At 39.5% G+C, this 20,128-nt stretch overlaps 1 protein-coding gene across 7 annotated transcripts in view; it reads right to left on the reverse strand.

The window, feature by feature from the left end:
- LOC122407903 (protein couch potato) overlaps positions 1-20,128 on the reverse strand; it is an 80,553-nt gene that overhangs the window by 17,316 nt on the left and 43,109 nt on the right. For 6 of the 7 annotated variants that reach the window (XR_006260317.1, XR_006260311.1, XM_043414384.1 and 3 more), the window contains exons 3-6: positions 15,994-16,047; positions 11,011-11,073; positions 9,542-9,683; positions 1,835-1,968 (exon numbers count right to left, since the gene is read on the reverse strand). Coding sequence is in view for 5 of the 7 variants with exons in the window: in XM_043414384.1 (XP_043270319.1) it covers positions 1,835-1,968; positions 9,542-9,683; positions 11,011-11,073; positions 15,994-16,047 (393 nt within the window). In the remaining 2 variants the exon portion in view is untranslated. The remainder of the gene's footprint in view (positions 1-1,834; positions 1,969-9,541; positions 9,684-11,010; positions 11,074-15,993; positions 16,048-20,128) is intronic. The other variant, XM_043414400.1, reaches the window with a different exon arrangement.

Below are 20,128 nucleotides of genomic sequence, written 5' to 3' on the forward strand. Positions count from 1 at the left end.
TAGCGATTATTATTATAATATCGATGTGGTCCGACGTTACTATAAAAACATAGTAATTTTTGCTATAAAAGTCTCTCCGTGTACGAGCTTTTACCGGAGAACTTAATAAATTTTGTACGTTTTTTTTTTCTGACTCTTGTCAGAAAAATATTTTTTCTTTCTGCCACGTCAAAATTAAGAACGGAAAAATTTCCGATAAAAGGGGATTTTTCAACTTTGCTCTACGATGCCGCGATCGAGTCGCTAAATTAATAATAAAAAGAACTCTGAGCAACGGTTCTATATAGCGCGGCGCGCAGAGGGACGGGCGGCGGTCATCGCGATGCGGTGACGCGGTCCAGGGCTCGATAATACTGCGACCTCAGTGGTTCAACTGTGACGTTCGATTTCTAAAACGAGGCGAGGGTTTCCTGAGCGTTCGCGTTCCGAATCGAGCGTTTTTCTCCTTTTCTTATCGACTGTGACGTTCCTTATACGTGCTGGCTGAAAACTATCGACGCAGACTCGTCTTCCTTCGGCTAAACTTCTTTATATTTCATTTCGTTTATTTTCGTGAGCTCCGCGGAGAATCGAATCGCATCCGTGTCTGAAAGCCGTTCGATAGTTGAGTTTTTTTCGTAACCATAAGAAAAGGGAAATCGTTTGATAGCGGAATGGAAGTCTCGGTTAATCTCGAAATCGAGCAGCCGATAATTGCGCGGACGTATCTTTACTTCGAGCAAAAAGTGTTCTCATTTCTGTGTTTAAAATGTATGCGCGCTTCCGCGGCAAACGAAGGGGAAACGCGCTCGTTAGAGACAAAAAATTTCTTGACGGCGAACGCTCGATCGGCGCTCAATCGTTTTTCGCTTTTTCTCTCTCGCACTGTATTAAATGTAAAAAAACTGAACGAATCGAGCGTGAGCGTTCCGGAGTGAAAATTCTTGTTTCTGTGAGAATTAGCGAGTTTTTGGTCGACTAGAAAATAGAAAATTCACGTTGAAACGTTTCTCGCCGCTGCTTTTGACACTCGATTATATTCGCTAATGAATTTTTTCATTCAATTCGTTCAGGGGAAGACAAATTGTCGCTCGATTCAACCGGAGTCTCTTTTCTCCACATTTTCAAAGGAAAACGATTCTGACGCAGACTCCCAACGGACAAAACGACCCGGCCAAAGCACAGAGAAACTAATTAATTCATTTATTTCGAGTTCTCATTAAATTTTTCCTTTTTTTCAGCGAAATCGTTCGATCTTCATTCCATTTTCGGGCGCCATACGTTTAAAGGGATTCGAGCTTTTTCGAAAACGTTCGAAAAGTACTTTTGCTATTTCATTAAATATATTTGTGCTCGATCGCTACAATTTCCGCCCAACTTTCGCTACCAGCTCGAGCATAAAAACGCGAAAGTCCGCCGGTGAAGCCGAGTAGGAATTTAATCGTGAGCTCAGGCGGAATTACGAATTTTTGTCAAAATCGTGTTCCCTTTCGATCCAGTTTTTCGCATTTCTCATTTTCGTCGTCGAGCATCCACTCGTCATTCCCACTATCCGGAGCTTTGGTTTTTCAGTAAAGATGAAAAAATTTTAAAAATTTTATGGTCAAGTTGAGCCTCAATTTCTGTTAAAATCCTCCACGCTTTCCGCTCATCGATCCATTCGAAAAACTCATTTTTCGTCCTTCCCGACGCTTTAGTTTCTCAAACGTGACGAACACAAGAAAATTGAAAAAAATAATAACGAAAACGAAACAAAAAGAATAAACGATAGTCATGTATCATCACTAACGTGCATCGGGGCGCTCGTCGGCGGCTCCAGAGCTTTGTCTGCAGATAGTCAAAGATAGGAACGTACGGGGACCTGAGGATGTAACGCAGGATGGACGAGCGTCGCATGTTGTAGCGTCCCTGGCAGTTCACCTGCCGTCGAGTATGCCAATGGATGATGCCACAGTTCCGGTCCACCCGGGAAGAAAGGGCTTCCTAAGTCTGAAAAATCCCATCACAATCACACTTCGAGCATCTGAGTTACGAACAATCGTTGCTTCTTTCGTAACCTTATTAAGGCCTTACGTACGTCCAGAATTTTCGAAAAATCTATTTTTTTACAGATTATTATTCTCTACAGTTTTAGGCGTATTTTTGTGAAAGTCGATTATAAAAATTCCCTATAAATGCGTTTTTCTCAAAACGTTTTTAATATTTTCTTAAGCATTCGAAATTGTTTTCTTTGTAGTGTGTCGAGTCGGATTTTCGATATTGTTATTAAAAAAATTGATAAACATAATTAAAGTGTGACATTTATGACGGAGAATGCGCACTTATTTAAAACTGGCGTGAATTGCTAAATTTTTCGAATTTCAAAAATTCGGCTCGACAGACTAACTACGACTTTATTTAACAAGATTTTTTTTACGTTTTGCAGATCTATCAACATTTAAAGAGGAAACGATGCAGACCGTGGAGCAACTTTGAAAAAAAGAAAAAACTGAAAAACAAATGAAATAAATTTTTTTACAAAGTTTAAATACTAATATCGATGTGTAAAAATGATTTTTATACATTTCCGTTGCTTCCTCTTCTGAAAACAGCAACTTTTAGCGAATTTTACGCACTGCTGGACGCATGTAATGCGTTAACGATAATCACAACATTTATATTTGAGTGTATCAAAATGTATGCCCCATCGAATATTTTCGATGAACGACAGCAATTACGAATAATAAATTAACGTCGCACAAGCTTTATGTACATTTATATTGAATTATTTCTACCAAGTACGCTATATTTTCATCCTCGAGTAAAAAGTAACGTGCAAACGACAATTTATATGCAAAATGTTAGCGACGAGAAGAGGAACGATTGGGAAGGGGAAAAGCGAAATTATTGGACTGAGGAAACGAAAGTTGTTCAACGTACGAAATCCATTTTTCGACGAAAGTATTCTGATTCGAGTCTATTTTGAAACGGCGTATAATCAAGTTCATGCGAAAACATAAAAACAGATAAATTCGAACAAATGTTTTTCTCAGTACACTTCCTCGTTCGTCTTTCAGGTTATGGTTTCAGAAAAAGTGAAGTGTCATTGGAATGATTAAATTTGATAGCCAAAAGATTAGTCACACTCCCTTTAAGGTCACCACACTGCGGTGCAAATGTGCACTTTGACTTTTCAAAACGTTTTATTTCATCCATGAATCTATGGAATTAATCTTACAACGAGACTTTTTAGGGGTAAAAATTCCTCAGTAATGGATTACAATAACTTAAAAAATTGAAAAATCAAATTTTATTACAGAAAAATGGACAAATTGAAGAAATGAATTCTGAAAACCTGTTTTTTTTTTTCTCTTTCATTTTCGTGGGTGCAAATTTGCACCAGTGTGGTGTCTACAATGAAAATTGATTTGGCGAGTGAAACCGAAGTGTGAAGTTTCACGGCGAAATATAATCGTGCGCCACATATTCAAGTAGTTGATTTCGCAGTGACGGAAAAGAGTAATAAAACCGTCGAACACACAAAGTCGAACGAATTATCTGATAAAAGTTGAACTAAAAATCGCAATTTTGTATAAAAATGTTTGAAAAATACTGCGAAAGGTTTTTCCAACTACGAGTGCATCCAAATTCAGTAGAATCGAATTGGCAATCACGTCAAAAAATTCTAGCCCACGAACGTTATTTTTTTTGTCCGCCACGCAAACGCGCCTGGAGCGGCGCGTTCCGTCAATCGAAATAGCGCCGATGGGCTCTGACACGAAGGCGCCGATCTCCGAAACGATTGCATCGAACGCTTGTTTTTGTTTGCCGGCAGAACAGTGATAAAGCTTTTATCAACCGCGCATGAATATAAACTCTGAGTGTGTCTGTGCGCACATGCTATGGAGAAATAAAAGGACGCATGAAAAGGGGCGCCACGTGTCCATTTGTATACGTGCGTGACAACGCTATCGCTCGGGGAATATGGCACTTTCGTTGGTAAAACAATATCAGCCAATCCAATTGAATATTCGCGGAGGCTTCCATTTTAGCGTTGATGCAAAAATTGTGTACGGTGCTGACCGAGTTCAGCACGAACAGCGACTCCACTGTTTTTCACCGATGGACTAATTTCTATGGTATTCATCGAACGAGCTGTGCACACGTGTGATGAACGATTGCGTTTCTTCGTTGTGAGGGGCTCCTTCAATCGAGATTCTTTCCAACAATTTACCAACGTAATATTCGCCGAGTTTTCATGAAATTTTACTCCCTAAAATATCGGCGAACGATAATTTTCCTCCGCTTTCGTTCTTTTCTATTCACGACTTTTCAGGGACGCATTTCAGCCACCGGGGACGTGGAGCAGGACCAACTGTCATCGTGACATTTGGAAGCGGGCGAAAGAATAACTCCAAAGCTTGAATTCGACTCGATTCCCTTGAGCTACGTGCGACCTCTTCAGCCGACCAATGAAAGTCGCCGCAGGGCGATGACACGAACAGCTAATTCGCGAGTCAGTTTTATGAAAGGGAAATCGGTTCGAGTCAAATTCGTAAAAACCTACTGCCGCGGTAATCAACGAAGAAGAGAAGAAGAATCAACGCAGTCAAGGTCAAAGTAGCAAATACTTGGAAAGTTGCTCGAATGAGCGAAATCTTTTGAATTTAATGTGGAAACAATATTTTCTTCATTGATGAAAATTAATCGAAGTCTTGAGCCACGATTGACATCGACGTGTCCATTTTTAAAGTGTTAAATCAGTTGACAATACTCTATAAATAAAAAGAATAAATTTCCCATTTAATAGTAATTTAACGAGCAATCGGGCTTTCCTTGTGGAACACTGGTAATAAAAACTTCGGACCCCGTTAGTGCAGCTCGGCAAAGTTAGCTTGAGAACCGTACGACTTTATCGATTCACATTGCTGACCTGCGATTCCTCAGGCACATTCATTCGAACGAACGCGAATGGAACAACGTATGAAATTTTCATGGCTAAAAAAAATGTGACACACGCGACGGAGGGGGCTACCAAAATTACAATAATTTTCCAACTTCAGGTGAATCGTTACTGAATTTAACGAAATGTCGAGCATTAAAATAGACAAAGGTTTTTAAGCCACCGATTTTTTTTATTAATAAACGTTTCTGGTAACGTCTGTACACAATTGCAGGAATAAAAAAGTACTTTGATTTCACAAATCTTTTTTTTATACACGGAGAGAAAAAAATAGTAAGAATTACTATGCTGCCATGGTATTGGGGTTTTATATCGCCCATTTTGAAGGTTTTTACCAAAAACATTGTAACTTCCAAGTCAATTCTGAATGAAAATTTTTTAATTGCGTATTTTGCTGTGACAAAGGTTTAAACTGTGCTATTTTTTTTCTACATAGTGAACCAAGGAAACGTTGTAAAATTTATGTTGACTCGATGATGAACTGTCAAGTAGAATTATTATGCCGTTTTGCTATACTTAGTACTGTTTTCACAATTGAAATTTACAGTTGGACATAGTAAAATTTGAGGAGCTCGAGCACGAGCATTGATCATACGCCAAAGTGTTTAGAAATTTACTACGATCAATAACAGAATTTCATTCGCGATTGTACGATAATATACCGATATACATGTGTACCGATGTATTTATTTTGACATCACTCATCAATTTTCATCGAGTCGCTTCACAAAAAATTACTATGTATGTTCGTAAGAATTAATAAATATTACCGATATAGAAGCCTATACTTCTATGGCACCATAATAGTTTTTAGTGAAATTTTCTCTCCGTGTATTTATTTGCTATTTTCTGCTCCATTGAAAACTGGAATTCAACTAAAAATGGCATGAAGTAGGCTGATTATTTTTTATTATTTTTTTCGAAGGTATCAGATTGCCACGGTAGTTGTGAGGATGCAAATCTGATTTTCACTAAATTTTTCTCTTTCTTTTAAGGTCGAAAAACGACCCTGAATTTTCGTAGAAACAGTGAAGGATCATCGAGAATATTTTTCAAATTTTTGTAGCGGATTCTGACCCAATTTAAAGTGCGTTTCGATGAAAAATGAAATGAAAAAAAAACCGAAATGATAATCGTGTTGAAAGACAAATACAGTGGATACAAACGTGAATATTCTTTCTAAATGAATTTCACAAATCAGCGTTTATTGCAAAGAAAGAAAATCATTCAGATTTCTATTTCATTGGAAGATTCATCGGTTTTCATCAATAAATAAAGAAAAAATTGTCTGGTAGAAAAACTTGTGCCCCAAGGCTCCGATAATAATATATGCTCAGGGACGTTTCTAAAGTTTTTGTGACCTGAAAATAACGACGCTTTAGAGCAACTTTAAATGAGATATGAACACAGTCTTTGTTAGCTATTAGTTTTCTTGGTCAAGAACAACACATCGACGTGATTCTATTGGCTTAGTTTCATGGACGACGCTGAAGTTTGCAACGTTGGAGGCCAATGAAATTAACAAAAATAACGTTTGTAACTCACCATTTTTTTATGTCACGTTGGCAGGTAACAGAATTGGAGAATTACTAGAATTGTTGGAGAGTTTTTTCAGATCATTTTGTTGGACTTCAACGTTGCAATGTTCAGTGCCATTTTCATGGTATGCGCGTCTCAAGCTTGGAAATATGAGTGCCAGAACTCACACACAAGGATTCGTAACTACTGTGCAAAAAAAGTACCAAAAAAGTGTTTCGTTTGTTTTACTTTGTTTTTGAGGAAATGTATTGAAAATCTATAAAAACTGGGTTTTCATGAAATTCATTTGGAAAGTGTCAAGAAGTTTCGATATAAAACATTCAAAAAATTTTTTTCGTTCGTTTAAAATTCATTAAGGGCGAAGTGACGTCAATTCTGTGAAAAAAATTTGACAATTTTTTCAGAAGCTACAGATAATACAAATCTATTTTATTAATTGTGACATCATAATACAATATATGAACAAGATTTTCTGAATTTTTAAAACTTCAATATCAATAATTAACTCGGTGGCAGCAGAGGCACTTTGGAAAAAAGTTGTCCACCAGTGAACAGTGTAAATCGAAATCTACTCGACCGATCCTTTTGAAATTTGGCATGGCACTTCCTTACACAATTGACCAGGTATCTGCAAGAGCATTGCTCCAATTTTTCATAATTATCAATTTTACAATAACAAATACACTCATCTTTAGCCGAAAATCAGTGTTCTCACTTCCAAGTGTCACAAAAAATGAAAAAAATGGAAAAAATTTTCTCCTAGAAACCTGGCCAATTGTGTAAGGAAGTACCATGCCAAATAACAAAAAGATCGGTCGAGTAGATTTCGATTTATACTGTTAACCGATGAAAAACTTTTTTCTGAAGTGCCTCTGAATATTTGCTGCCATCGAGTTAATTATTATTGGTGTTCGGGTTTTAAAAATTCCGGAAATATTGTTCACATATTGTAATATGATGTCACAATCAATAAAATTGATTTGCTATTAGCTGTAGCGTGTAAAAAATCTAAAAATTGGGCTTTTTTAAAATAGACGTTACCCCGGCCTTAATTCATTAAAAATTCATTCGTTTATTCGTTCTAAATCATTAATTCGTTCGGGATTCATCCATTCATTGGTCGACATGCACAGTGAACGATATTCTTACTCCCAATTGTTTGGATCCCCTAGAAAAAAGTTGGTTGCAAATTTCACAAGGTTTGAGATCGAGCGAAAAAAATGGCCAACTTTCCTACTGGCTCCGAGGATACCGATGCACACGCGCGCCTAAACAGCATCATGGAAACATTGAACGTAAGAATGCGCGCAATTTTTTCATTTAGAATCAAAATTTTTATGTTTCAGGGAAAGACAGAGCGAGGAGTTTTCCCGAGAAAGAATATAACGCAGTTAGCAAAACTTAGTGAACTCAGTTTTCCACCTGAAGGAAATTCATGAGGAGTGGCGTCTCGAAGCCTTTATCCGTGGGAGTGCATGAATACAAATTCACTTTAAACTGACAGCAGGTTCCATGCAACTTTCAATTTACTCGAGGATGAAAAAATTCAGCGGCAAATATTGAAGCTGAATTTTAGTTAAGACACGCCGAATACATACGAACATAAAGAGTGTTTTGACACATTGAACGTCACCCTGTCCCTTAACATGAACGATAGCAGTTTGAAATGGTATCAGGAAATGCAGCAGAAGTCCTAAAATGACTGTACGAGTGAGAGGATCACGTCCTGTGGAGTGTGCATTCCGGTCTCTCTGTATTCTATTTATAGATTTTGACTTACAGATCAAAATAGTGCTTGCGAAAGGAAAATTGGTGAAGAACACAGCTGACATCTAAAGAGTGGAAGAATGTTGGTACGGAGATAAATATTTGAGGGAAAAAAATCATTTGGAAGAGGAAATTAGTGTAGGGAGATGGAGAAAATTGGGCTAAAATAAAAACCGTCGACGCCGTTAGTAAATTCGTCATATTTTGAGTTGAAATAAAAGGACGAAACTGCCCGATTCTCTGGCCAGCTCGACGCAACCACAACGAGCAATTTGGGTCCAGTTGGATGGAGGACATTCGCATCGACGTTGGTGGAAAGACTCAATCGGATGCTTTTCATTATCATGAGTTATGACTTCTGATTGCAGCTCCGATAACTCACCAATGAACTGGTTAATCAACAGATTTGCAATTTATCCACTTGACAAAGGCGTATTCAAACATCCGGGGGGATTAATGGGCTATTCGAGGCTGTAACTCGATCGGAGTCGAATAGATGATTAATTGGCTGTTTGGCGCAGCTGCGTCGTCGCAACGGTGAGCTTTGCTTGATAACTCGCATGAGGACGTCAACCGCGTTCTTCGGTTGGCGATTGCCATTCGGACCATCCGGATGTCAGTGGATAATAACGCGACCATAAGGTCGTTAATAATTGAAAAAATGGATTATTTCGAGCAGCTGTATCAGTGAAGACGAATCGGCAGACTTCCAACGGAGGAAAGACGTTCGTTGTTCCCCCAAATTTTTCGTTGTCTCAACGAACGCTAATTCGAGCGAAATCCTGTTGATCGAGGCACCTGGTCGCTGGACTAAGCCAAAAGTGTCAGAATCTAAAAAAAGTTTCCGCGCATCGACGAACCTTCTCAATGTTTCGTAATTCGTTGAGATCGCAACGAAAAAATCGGACTAATGAAAAAACGTTTTTTCTCGGCGCAGCTCGTGCGGATGCAGCATCACCGAGATCGATACTCCACAGGAAGATGCTCGCCCCGTCAGAGGTGGATTTTCGAGCTACGAGAGAAACGTTGGTCTACGGTATGAAAAATGCAAGTTCCTCGTGAATATCTTTCAACTCATTCGCCGAGGAGAACATAAAAAAGTGTTCATTCGAACAAGGCCCCCCCTGGTAACGGTGGAAAAAAAGCAAAACAAAGGGAGAGCAATACGAGAGGTGTGGGGATAGGAATGAGAGTGTGGGACGGAGCGAAAAGGCTGGAGGGGTTGGGACAATGGAAAAGTCATTATAAAAAGAAGAAAGAAGAGAATAGCAGCGAGTGAACGCGAAGATGGTGGCGGCGGTGGTGCATACTTACGTCCGGTTAGAGGGTGCATCAGAGCGGGGTGCGAGGTGGCTGCTGCAGCGGCTGGTTGCTTGGGTTTGCTAACCTTTGTGTTACTTTTTGCAAATTCCAAACGTATTGTTTGTGGCATTTCAGGATCGAATTTAACCCCCTGCTGGAAGAGATAGATAGCCCTAAATTAGTAATGGGGGGATGTGGTTGTGTTCGGTGGGCTTAAGTGGCAGGTACAGGGACAGACTGACATATTATTTGTCGTTTGAGCAACGTGACTTTGGCTCGTCACGCCAATGGATCAGGAATTATTCACACCAGTCTACGTATATTCGAATATATTTTATTACGTTTATTCCAGCCTCGTTGCATTTCGCTATCATCGAGAGAGCAAGGCGAGAATTTTCCACTCGCATTTATTTTATGCCAGCTACGAGTCTCGAATAATTTCGGTGGAGGGTAATGCACAACAGCTACTACAGTATCGAACTCAGTGTGTTTGGGTTAGTACAGTATCAACTAAAAAAATCACGAGAGTATCGTCTCTCTATCTCTCGTTCCTTATTTTTTTTTTTTTTTCTTTTATTTCTTTCGAACCGAATAAAAAAATGCTCAAGAACGTTCGTGACTATTGTACTTTACTGACATCGTATTTTTTCGCATTTTCTTTTTTTTTTTACAGCACCATCAAAGTCTTGTTTCCTTTTCTCAGTGATGCTGAGCACAGCTTTTTTGCTTGAACTCGTAAGATCTGGAAAATCGTATTTCTTACGAATACGATGTTTGGACAGTAGAGAGGCTATACAGTTGCAGGTTTTTAGTGAATTTCAAATTTTGCGTGTCGTGGCTGAGGAGAAGAGAACAGTTGAGACGAGTGTGTTTTATGAATCACTGAGATTCTTCCATTATCGAAATTTTGAATAATCGAATCTCTGCAGGTCTTTTATCATCCAAATTCGACGAGAGATCAACTCGAAAATTCGTTTCGCTGCTGCTCACCACGCGTAAGTATCGTGACAAATCGTGACTACAGGGTGGGGAATAAAGATTAACTGAACGAAACCATGATTCGAAAAAGAGTAAACTTATATGAAAATAATAATAATAATAATAATAATAATAGAAACAGAGAAGGTGGAATTGATTGAGGTATGCTAATTGATGATTACAATAAGAGACGTATTCGATGCAGCATCAACCCAAGTGCCAGATATTATCAAAGAAGTAACGGGGCTCGGGGTTTTTTTAGAGAGGCGGGTGTCAGGGGGGGGGGGGTGGAAGTGAGTCGAAAATTAAAACTTTGTTGATTTCTTTCGTGTGATTTTTGAAATTCCGGATGATTAATCGACATAAGTCGCTGGTTCTGACGGCTTAATGAGCGCGATTATTGTCAGCCTATTTTTCTCGATATCACGGGAAAGAGGCTTCGAAATAAATTCTCTTCCCGAGTACATCGTGATTCGCGCGCGCGCGCGGAGCGGTTTCATTACCTGTAAGTCCTGTTTGGCTGCCTCGGCTCCCGCCCTCGTTTGAAAGGTCACGAATCCCACTGGCTGAAACGAAACAAAAATAAGGAAAAACATTTTTCTTTTTTGTTGCTTCATCAATTTCACCATAAAATTGCATTTTTTTGCTACGATCGAAACGTGAGGGGAAACTGAACGTTGCCCCGGCCCCGTAACGCCCAACAAAAGCTGGCAAATTTTTTCTCCATATTTATTCTCATATCATCGGAAAAGTTCCGTGATTGAAAGTGGTAGACTTAGAGTATAATAATAACGAGGGGGTTGCGGGAAAGGCGGAGCGGCGAGAGTATCGATTCGCGTTGCTTGCCCCGTACCCAACTGTGCCGGCTCACCATTTCTACCTCAACTTCTGTGCTCCGCACCCGCAATCGATCCTGCTTACTATCATTATTTTTTTCTCCATTTCACCACTCGGAATATTCGACGACGATTTACTACGAATTTCCATAATGTTATGGCGACCGGCAATTGCGACAAGCGAAATTTCAATCGGTCAGAGAATGATTAATTGAAAAGCCTCCCGCGAGCTCGAATTATTCATACGAAATTTCTCCTTGTTTTTTGAGGCTTCAATATACTCCAACAATTTCTCAAGTGGATTTGCGTATTAATGGCGAATGTTAAAACTGCATTAGCCGATATTTTATACACACGAATCTTAAAGTTACACGAGAAAAGATCGAAGGCAAAAGGGATCGGGACAAAACGTTAGAATTACTAAAATTTCGAACAGCTGAAATCTCGAGTTTACGAACTTCGAACGATAACACGGAGACAGATCAATTCGATTAGAGCTTTGAATTTCGAAAATTAATGAAATAGAAACTTCGAGGTTCGAAGTACGTTTACATCGACAATAGAATGCAACGATCGCCCATAGAACGACGACTGAAATATCGTTTTTTCGAGAATTTGACTATCACTCTTTCCATTCATAAATTACTGCAGTCAGCAATACTGCGAATATTCACTATTTCGTAAATATAAATAAAGAAAGACTAAATATTACTGAGCTTGAAATACTGAAACACCAAAAAGTCGAACGGTCCAAATGGCGAAACGTTAGAAAGTCGACCGATCAAAATGAAGAAATGCAGCGGAGCTCAAAATACACGCGTCTCGCTCACTCCCTTGCTCAGATTGGTGATCTCCGATTTCAAACATCGCCATTTTGACTTTTGCCTTTTCGAGCCATCGCTATTCCGCATATCCAAGTTTCATAGGCTCGAAAAATTCACTCTCGATTTTTTGCCACTCTATATTCTGGTCTGTCTATAAAACAACTACTCTCTATTTTGAATTCGAAAACATGAACTTTTGACATTCGTATGGTCTGTTGAAATTGTATTCGAAATGAAAACTACCGAAATATACATTTTCGAGTAAATACGAATTCAAAGACGGAATATTCGGTTAAACGCGTACTCTGCTAAATAGTCTATTCGAAATAGGAATTTCGAATTACTTATTTATCTCCAATCTGATATTAGAACGTTTGAAATTTCGAAATATCGACCCTTCTACAATTTGGTTATTTGACACATTGAACTTTAACCGGCAAAAGATGAAGCGTGAGGGAGGACTGCGCGAGCGGTGAATAAATGTATCCGCACCCGGTATCGTGCGGGGGAGTTGCGCGGAGGAAGGAAATTTCATAGTAAATTTTTTTCTCCGTTATATACGGCTAACGATAATTGTCGGAGGCTTTGTGGTAATTTTTCGAGGGAAAAAATATCTCATCGGTTTGAAAGAATATGCATTTTTGACAAAGTAATGGTTACACTAATTATTTCCATTAGTTTATGGCATTATTTTCGATCATTCGTTAGATATCCATTGTTGCAAGACGAGCTGGCAAGAACGTAAATAACGAGACGCCCCGCAGCGCCAAGTGTCCGAAAATCAAACTAAAATCCGTTTCTACCGGATTTCGTCGCGAATATAACGACTACGGGAAAACAAAAAAAATCGAAAAATGTGATTTAATTAGCCGATTCTCTGCTAAAGTGCTCTGTTTTCAGACAGCAGATTTTTCTCACCAACGCAACGAGTAAATAAAAATACGGAGCAGTTTGCGTACGTCGTGACACCTTTTACGCCGCTCACAAAGATTATATTTTATCAAAAATAGCCACAACCGAAGAGACCAGAGCCGGATTCACACCACTTCACTGCTCATTACAAAATTTATTCGTCACGCTTTCAATAAAAATTCGCGGAGAAATCCGGTATAGAATACACGCGAGGCGTCTGACATGTGACAGCGAGCGTATTTACCATATACAGTTATACTTTATTATGGGAGGCGCCACCATCGATTTTGAGTTGGTCACGTGAGCTCGATGACTCGGTACTGTTAATGATTAAGGCACCAAAAGTTGGACCAATATTCCCTTTAACCGTACACGGAGAGAAAAAATAGTAAGAATTACTATGCTGCCATGGTATTGGGGTTTTATATCGCCCACTTTGAAGGTTTTTACCAAAAACATTGTAATTTCCAAGTAAATTCTGAATGAAAATTTTTTAATTGCGTATTTCGCTGTGACAAAGCTTCAAACTGTGCTATTTTTTCCTAACACAGTTCACCAAGGAAACGTTGTTAAATTTATGTTGACTCGATGATGAACTGTCAAGTAGAATTATTATGCCGTTTGTCTATGCTTAGTACTGTTTTCACAATTGAAATTTACAGTTGAACATAGTAAAATTTGAGGAGCTCGAACACGAGCATCGATCATAGGCCAAAGTGTTTAGAAATTTACTACGGTAAATAACAGAATTTCATTCACGATTGTACGATAACATGCCGCTATACACGTGTACCGATGTATTTATTTTGACATCACACATCAATTTTCATCGAGTCATCGAATTAATAAATATTACGATATAGGATCCTACTCCTATGACACCATAGCAGTTTTTAGTGAAATTTTTTCTCCGTCTATACCTGCTTTTTCATCTCCGTGAGATCGTTTTCTCGGCAAATATTTATTATAACACACTGAAAAATGTTCGGAACATTTCCCTAAACATACTGTGACGAGCACACCAAATAGTCCAACTTTGCGATTTATTTTTACTAAATAACTGTGCTGTGGATCGTTTCAAAATTTGCCAGGTTGATTAGCAAAGGGATCATGAACGTTCACTAAAAATGTTATCTCATTGACATCGTTTCGTCCTGAGCCCACAAAAAATTTGAGCCTGTGACAAAATGGCTGATCTCGAGAGCTCGCGCTCGGCGTTTTAACTCCGGGTTACAAAGCCCTAAGCGCGAGTTATAATGACCAAATGTGAACAATCTTTTCGCAAGCTGTCATTACCGATTCGCGATTGTTGAAAACTCCGCGGCGAGCCTCGCAATTCCGCTTCCGCAAGCTCGCGATTCGTAGCTCCGAGGACTCCGGGCGACCCCGCGATTTCGAAATGTGAAAGCTCCGATCGTTGGTGTGTACGGCTTTCGAAATAATTGTTACAAAGTTAGCAGACATAGACACGCGTGAAGAGTTCCAAGCACGAAAGTTCAATCTTGAAACTTTGATATTCGAATTTCCGAGTATATTTTTCTTGGATCGCAACTGCGTTTTAATAGCGAGCGCGGTGCTTTGCAGATCCGGAAACTTGTTTTCTCCTGCTTCGTTGACGCTGTTACCGTGCGGGGCGACCATTAACTCGGTCGCTGGTACTCGCAAGCTCGCTCGTGTAACGATCGATTATTTTCTTGAGCCTTCCATCGCGCGTATCCCGTCCACGAACCAAGGGTAGTTTTCAACTCGCGCCACTTCATATTTTCTCGATTGTCTTTTTTTCGTTTTGTGCATGAATTTGTCCCGGCGATGGGGCGATCCGTTTCAGAAGGAAATCAGATGCGCCGCCCCGGCCCCCGGGTGCGTCGCCATTAAACAAACATCGAGAAACTCCATCGCGAGCTCTCGTGTGTGCGCGACTCTCTTTCTTCACGTGTGCGTCGCTCCGCTGTCCCTGGCTGAATAATTGAAATGAAAGTTTCATCGACGAGACCACCGCGAGTGAATACGAATCGAAACGGCTATTACGCCAACCCCTTTCCCGGAGACTCTCGATCGATCTGCTGCACGGACGAATACACGGTACGGAAAAACCCTCGGGTTGGACGGTACTTTTTTCTTGAAGGGGTGAATCGCGATGTTGAATAGCAGCAGCAACGAAAAGCGTCTTGTATTCGTAAAAAGGTTGCAGCGAAGAATTATCGGACTGTGAAAAATGGGATTAATTCGCACGCTCTTTCGACGGGCTGTTAAATTCTCGTACTTTCAAAAAATATTCGAATGTTTGGATTCGAAATTAGAAAGGGTCGCGGCTCGCGTGTATAAAAACGCATTCGAATGAATTTCGCACCGAAATAACCGTGAAATCGAATGAAAAGACCTGGATAGTCGGCACCGTTTCGCGAATCATTTTTCCCCACGTTTTGCTCTTCCCTTTTTTTGTTTCCCTCTCTCCCGCATCCCCCTGCTTCCGGTAGCCGGGAAATTTAATATAAACTTTTCCATCTCCCTCTTTCCTTGATTTTCCCTCCACTCGAAAAGTCGTTCGAGATACTCTCCTCGAACGAGAGTGCTGCGAAATGCTGAAGGGAGCGTTCCCTCCTCCAGTTACCTGAACAACTTCCAGCGGAGGAGCTCGAATGTAGCGAATTTCAAATATAATCTCTTTGACAAGAGTACAAGAGAAACGAGCGAGCGATCGAGTTTCCGAGATACGATCTGACAATGTGCCGGACGAACAGAAATATTTCGTTTACGATACCGAATATAATCAACGCTCCCAAGTCACATTCGTCGTTGCCGGTACTCACGAACAAACGAAAAAATCTAATGAAAATACACGAACGAGTTCAAATCGAATATCGAAACGATCCTTTCCAAAGTGAAACGCCGTACACGCTAGAAATATACTCACCGATGCGGTCTTCCCATTCTTGCAAGTTACTTTGAGCAGTGAGTTCTCGTACCCCTGGAAAATGAAAAACAAACAAAAGCTTTACTCGAAGAATTGTCACCGAACATCGTTTCTCTTCCAATTGCCAAAAATATGAATTTTCTTTCACACGGAGATACTTTTTTATGAATAATTGGGGTTCTGACATCGAACGATGTATCGATATGTGAATGTCACTCGTGCCTTTGGTGAAATGTTTCAAATTGGTGAATTGGACCGAGCTAATTGGTGAAATGTCGAAAATTGTCGAAAAGAAAAAGTAAATCTTCTTTTCGACAAAGATTTACTTCACAAAGTCCGCTCATGACCGAAGCGACTGCTTGAAATTTTACCATGTGCCACTGGTTAATTTTCATGTTTATATTCCCAACACCTTTGAAATTTGGTGGGCGCATGAGTTTTGCTATGTAATTATTGAGCAAAACTGAGTGCGGTCAAAAAGAAGATACGAAACTATGCAATTTTTGTATAGCACAGAGAAACGATCGCTACGTTATCTCCTTAATTTTCATCAAATCGTTTCATTATTTACTATGTTTTTCATCAAATTTTGCTCCGTGTCAATTTTTTATGTAGCGCAGCACGTTATTTAATATGTGTTCTGCGGCAATGGTTCCCCAAACTTTTGCATTATTTGACGCACTCTGTAACGAAAAATAGTTCATTGCAACTATAATTTTCGATTCTTTTGAGTCATTGGCTCCCAGTCGCGACGAACAGATTTCTGTAAGATGTGAAAAACCCCAAAAAAATGGGTTCGACAAATTCTGCTAAATCTCCAAAAAAACTCAGTCGATTTCTCTCGTTTTGTTAAGGGGTCCCAAAGACCCGGCAGTTGGAGCAACTAAAAATTCTTGGACAAAAGTCCATTAAATGGGGAAATAGTTTCATGGAACTTTATCCGCGTTATTGTTAAGCAGATTGCGAAGGAAAATTAATCATTTTTCCACGATAGTCCGAGACGCTTGTGGAAAGTGTCGAGCCTCGGGTTATTACCATGCACGTCATATGTAATCTGGAATAAACGAGCTAATAAATCACGATATTCTGGAACGCGGGGTGTTGGATGTGCGGGAACGAACAAAACACTGAGAACACGAAGGAAGAGAATAAGAGAGAATGTTAACGCAGCTTGGTCGCGGGCTTAAGGGCAGTAGGCCGCGAATTTCAGTAGCGCAAAAGTTTCCGCAGTAGCTAGCCATTACTGCACTGGCCTCGACGAATATCCATTTTGCCGTGGTGCATGGGGTCGCACAGAGCACGGCAGATCCCGTACTGTGCTTTGCAGAATCGTACCACTGCACCACGATGAAACATCGTTCGGAATATCTTGTGCTAAAAAGTCTTAGCATCTGAGAACAGAGTACTTTTTCGTTATCACATTTAAGCAGGGCTTTGATTCGACTGATTTTTTCGCGTTCATAAAGAGACTCGTTCAATGGGACGACTTTTATTGAAAACTGTTTTAAATTGATCCTGAGGTCGTAATGAACCAGTGGAATATTTATTTTTATTTTATGATACCGAAAAGTGTCTTAAAAACTATTTTTTATTTATGATTTTGAACTTTCGCGGAGAAAAGCACGCCGCCATGCTGTTTCGATTTGTGACGTCACTCCGTTGGTAAACAATACGACTGCGAAAGACAAAAAAATAATGAGAGCATCGGTGTATGTGCCTTAATGTAATAATACAAGTGTAAAAACGCCACAAAAATTGTGGATTCATCGCCACCATTGACGTATTTGTTATTGATAGATTTGTACTTTCTGCTTTCGCTAAATCGTCTTCGATCGTGCGATTTTAATAAAATAAATGATAAAAGTCGACAAACGTGATAATAACTTGTAAAGTTTCAAAATAACGCAGAGCGCACGATTGAAATCCAAGTTGTTTATCGTCGGAGTGACGTCACGTTGGAATCCAATATAGCGAATGGCCTTTCAGACATTTGAAAACAGATGAAGAAAGACCGTTTTTAAAATTGAGTTATAAAATTTAAATTGTATTTTTATTAATAAATATTGACGTTTCTCGTTTACTTTTTACGAAATCTATCATAAACATGGATTTTTATATTTTTTCTTACACACCGTGTAATATTCTTTTTCTTTAATATCACTGATTGCTCTTGACTTTTCGATAGATCGATTCACATACGTTTCACTCCATTTTAAGGTAGTTCTGTACGTACACGTACGAGCTAAAAGTTTGGACGGCGACGTACAATTAAATCCAATGCTTATATGCCGGCTACATGGTTTTGTGGAAGCTTGTACTCTCTGCCTGCCCTACACAATTACACCTCATGCACGAATAGGTCTCTTACACGTGTAGAAAGTGGCGCTGTAATCGTGGCAAATGTCGGTGTTTCCCGAAATCTTATTTATTCGCCACAAAAGAAGTGAAAACTCTTCAAACGGCAATTCGATCGAAAAAGGTGGCCGAACATTTGAGAAATAATCTTTCGCATTGTTTTTGTATTGCGCCCATCAGTTCGCCGCACCGTACACTGTTGCCACGTCGTCACAGCTGGTCGTGCGCCCGTTCTGCGTCACGTTAAATTAACCCAGTTCAACAGTCGATATCTCCGAAACTAGATGGTCCAAAATTCCCATTTTCTTAAAACATTTATCCCACAATAGTACTGTATACACGACTGGTTTTATTTTCAAGTCGCAAGATTCGTTTAGCGTCGGTAATTAAAAATTTAAACAAAGTGCTATCCAGTGACGCGTCAAGGAAGTTGAGGCATTAGAATGAAAATGATGTCATCGCTTTTAAACCGATTGCATCTTATAAAGTGAAGTGTAAAAAAAAAATCAGTTCAATTTTCAGACAGATTAGGAGCGTTGTTGCTGAGAAAAATCAATAACAATTTGGGCCAAATAACATGTAATCTTATGGAAGTCAAGACACATTCAGTGATATCTCCGTTAAAAATGATGCTAAAAATATGAAATTTTTTGGGCAACATGAGCACGGCTTGCTGAATAATGTCAATTTTTTCAGATTTATTAGGAGCTTTGCTGAGATTATATTAATAATAATCTGTTTCCCGTGCAGTTTTTTGAGGCTAGGATCGTCACCGCTCGTGTTTTCGACTGAGCTTTCACCAGTTTTTCGTCTTTTTTTCCTCAACTTTTCTTTAAAGTGTATGCAACATTGCCAAACTGTAAACTGGCCTAACTTTTGAAAGGTACAGGTCATAACTTTTGGATAAAAAAAATGACTGTACAGCCTCAACTTCCTTAAGCACAGGCATCGCGAACAAAATGACCCATTTTCAATGCATGGCGAATATCTCGAAAACTAAATGGTGAATCGATTCGAAATTTCGATAGTCGGTTCATGGAGGCTATTTATTACACCATATTTAAATTTCAGCCAGTTATTAAGACTTCAACAAAAGTAGAGAGCTACCTTAATGATTATTTTCTGGAATTCTTTCGTGAATCGTGTTTTTTTAATTGGTTAGATCTCTAGTGACAGGTTTTCTGTTGACGATGTTTCAGAGGGAACTGAGCATTGAAAATTGTACGGTGGACTCGAGTGGCAGAAACTGGGACTGAGATTTCTACTGGGATTTTCGGGGAGTCCTAATGGATTAAATTGTTAAGTTGCTGGAGGATTTAGCGATCTGACAACAACGTTGATAGTCATTGTTGCATGAAACAAACTCCATTTGATTCTGCTTCACTCGAAATATCCTGATTCGCCAGTTGCAAATACACTGCAAAAGTATTTTTCTTGTTGATCAATGACGAACGCATTATGGCGTGGAAATGGCAATTGAACATGGACCGTTGGGGTACAGCGAAATCGCTCGCGTACTAAAACATCGCGGGGTTTATAGAGTTTTAATTAATGTTTGCTCGAAACTGAGTCCGACGCAATTCACCATCAGACAGGCATCGTTTATCGAGGTTGTGTATTTTTGCATGCACTGCAGTCGGCAGTTTCATGGCATCTCTTTTTTTCAATTAAACATTTTTGTGAAATGATTCTATTCAAGGTAGACGGGAACTCGATTGCAAATTAGCTCCGGGTGAACAACCACGACCAACGCTTTTTTTTCTCTATATTTAGGTCTGGT

This window comes from Venturia canescens, chromosome 1, assembly GCF_019457755.1.
Source record: "Venturia canescens isolate UGA chromosome 1, ASM1945775v1, whole genome shotgun sequence".
NCBI lineage: Eukaryota > Metazoa > Arthropoda > Insecta > Hymenoptera > Ichneumonidae > Venturia > Venturia canescens.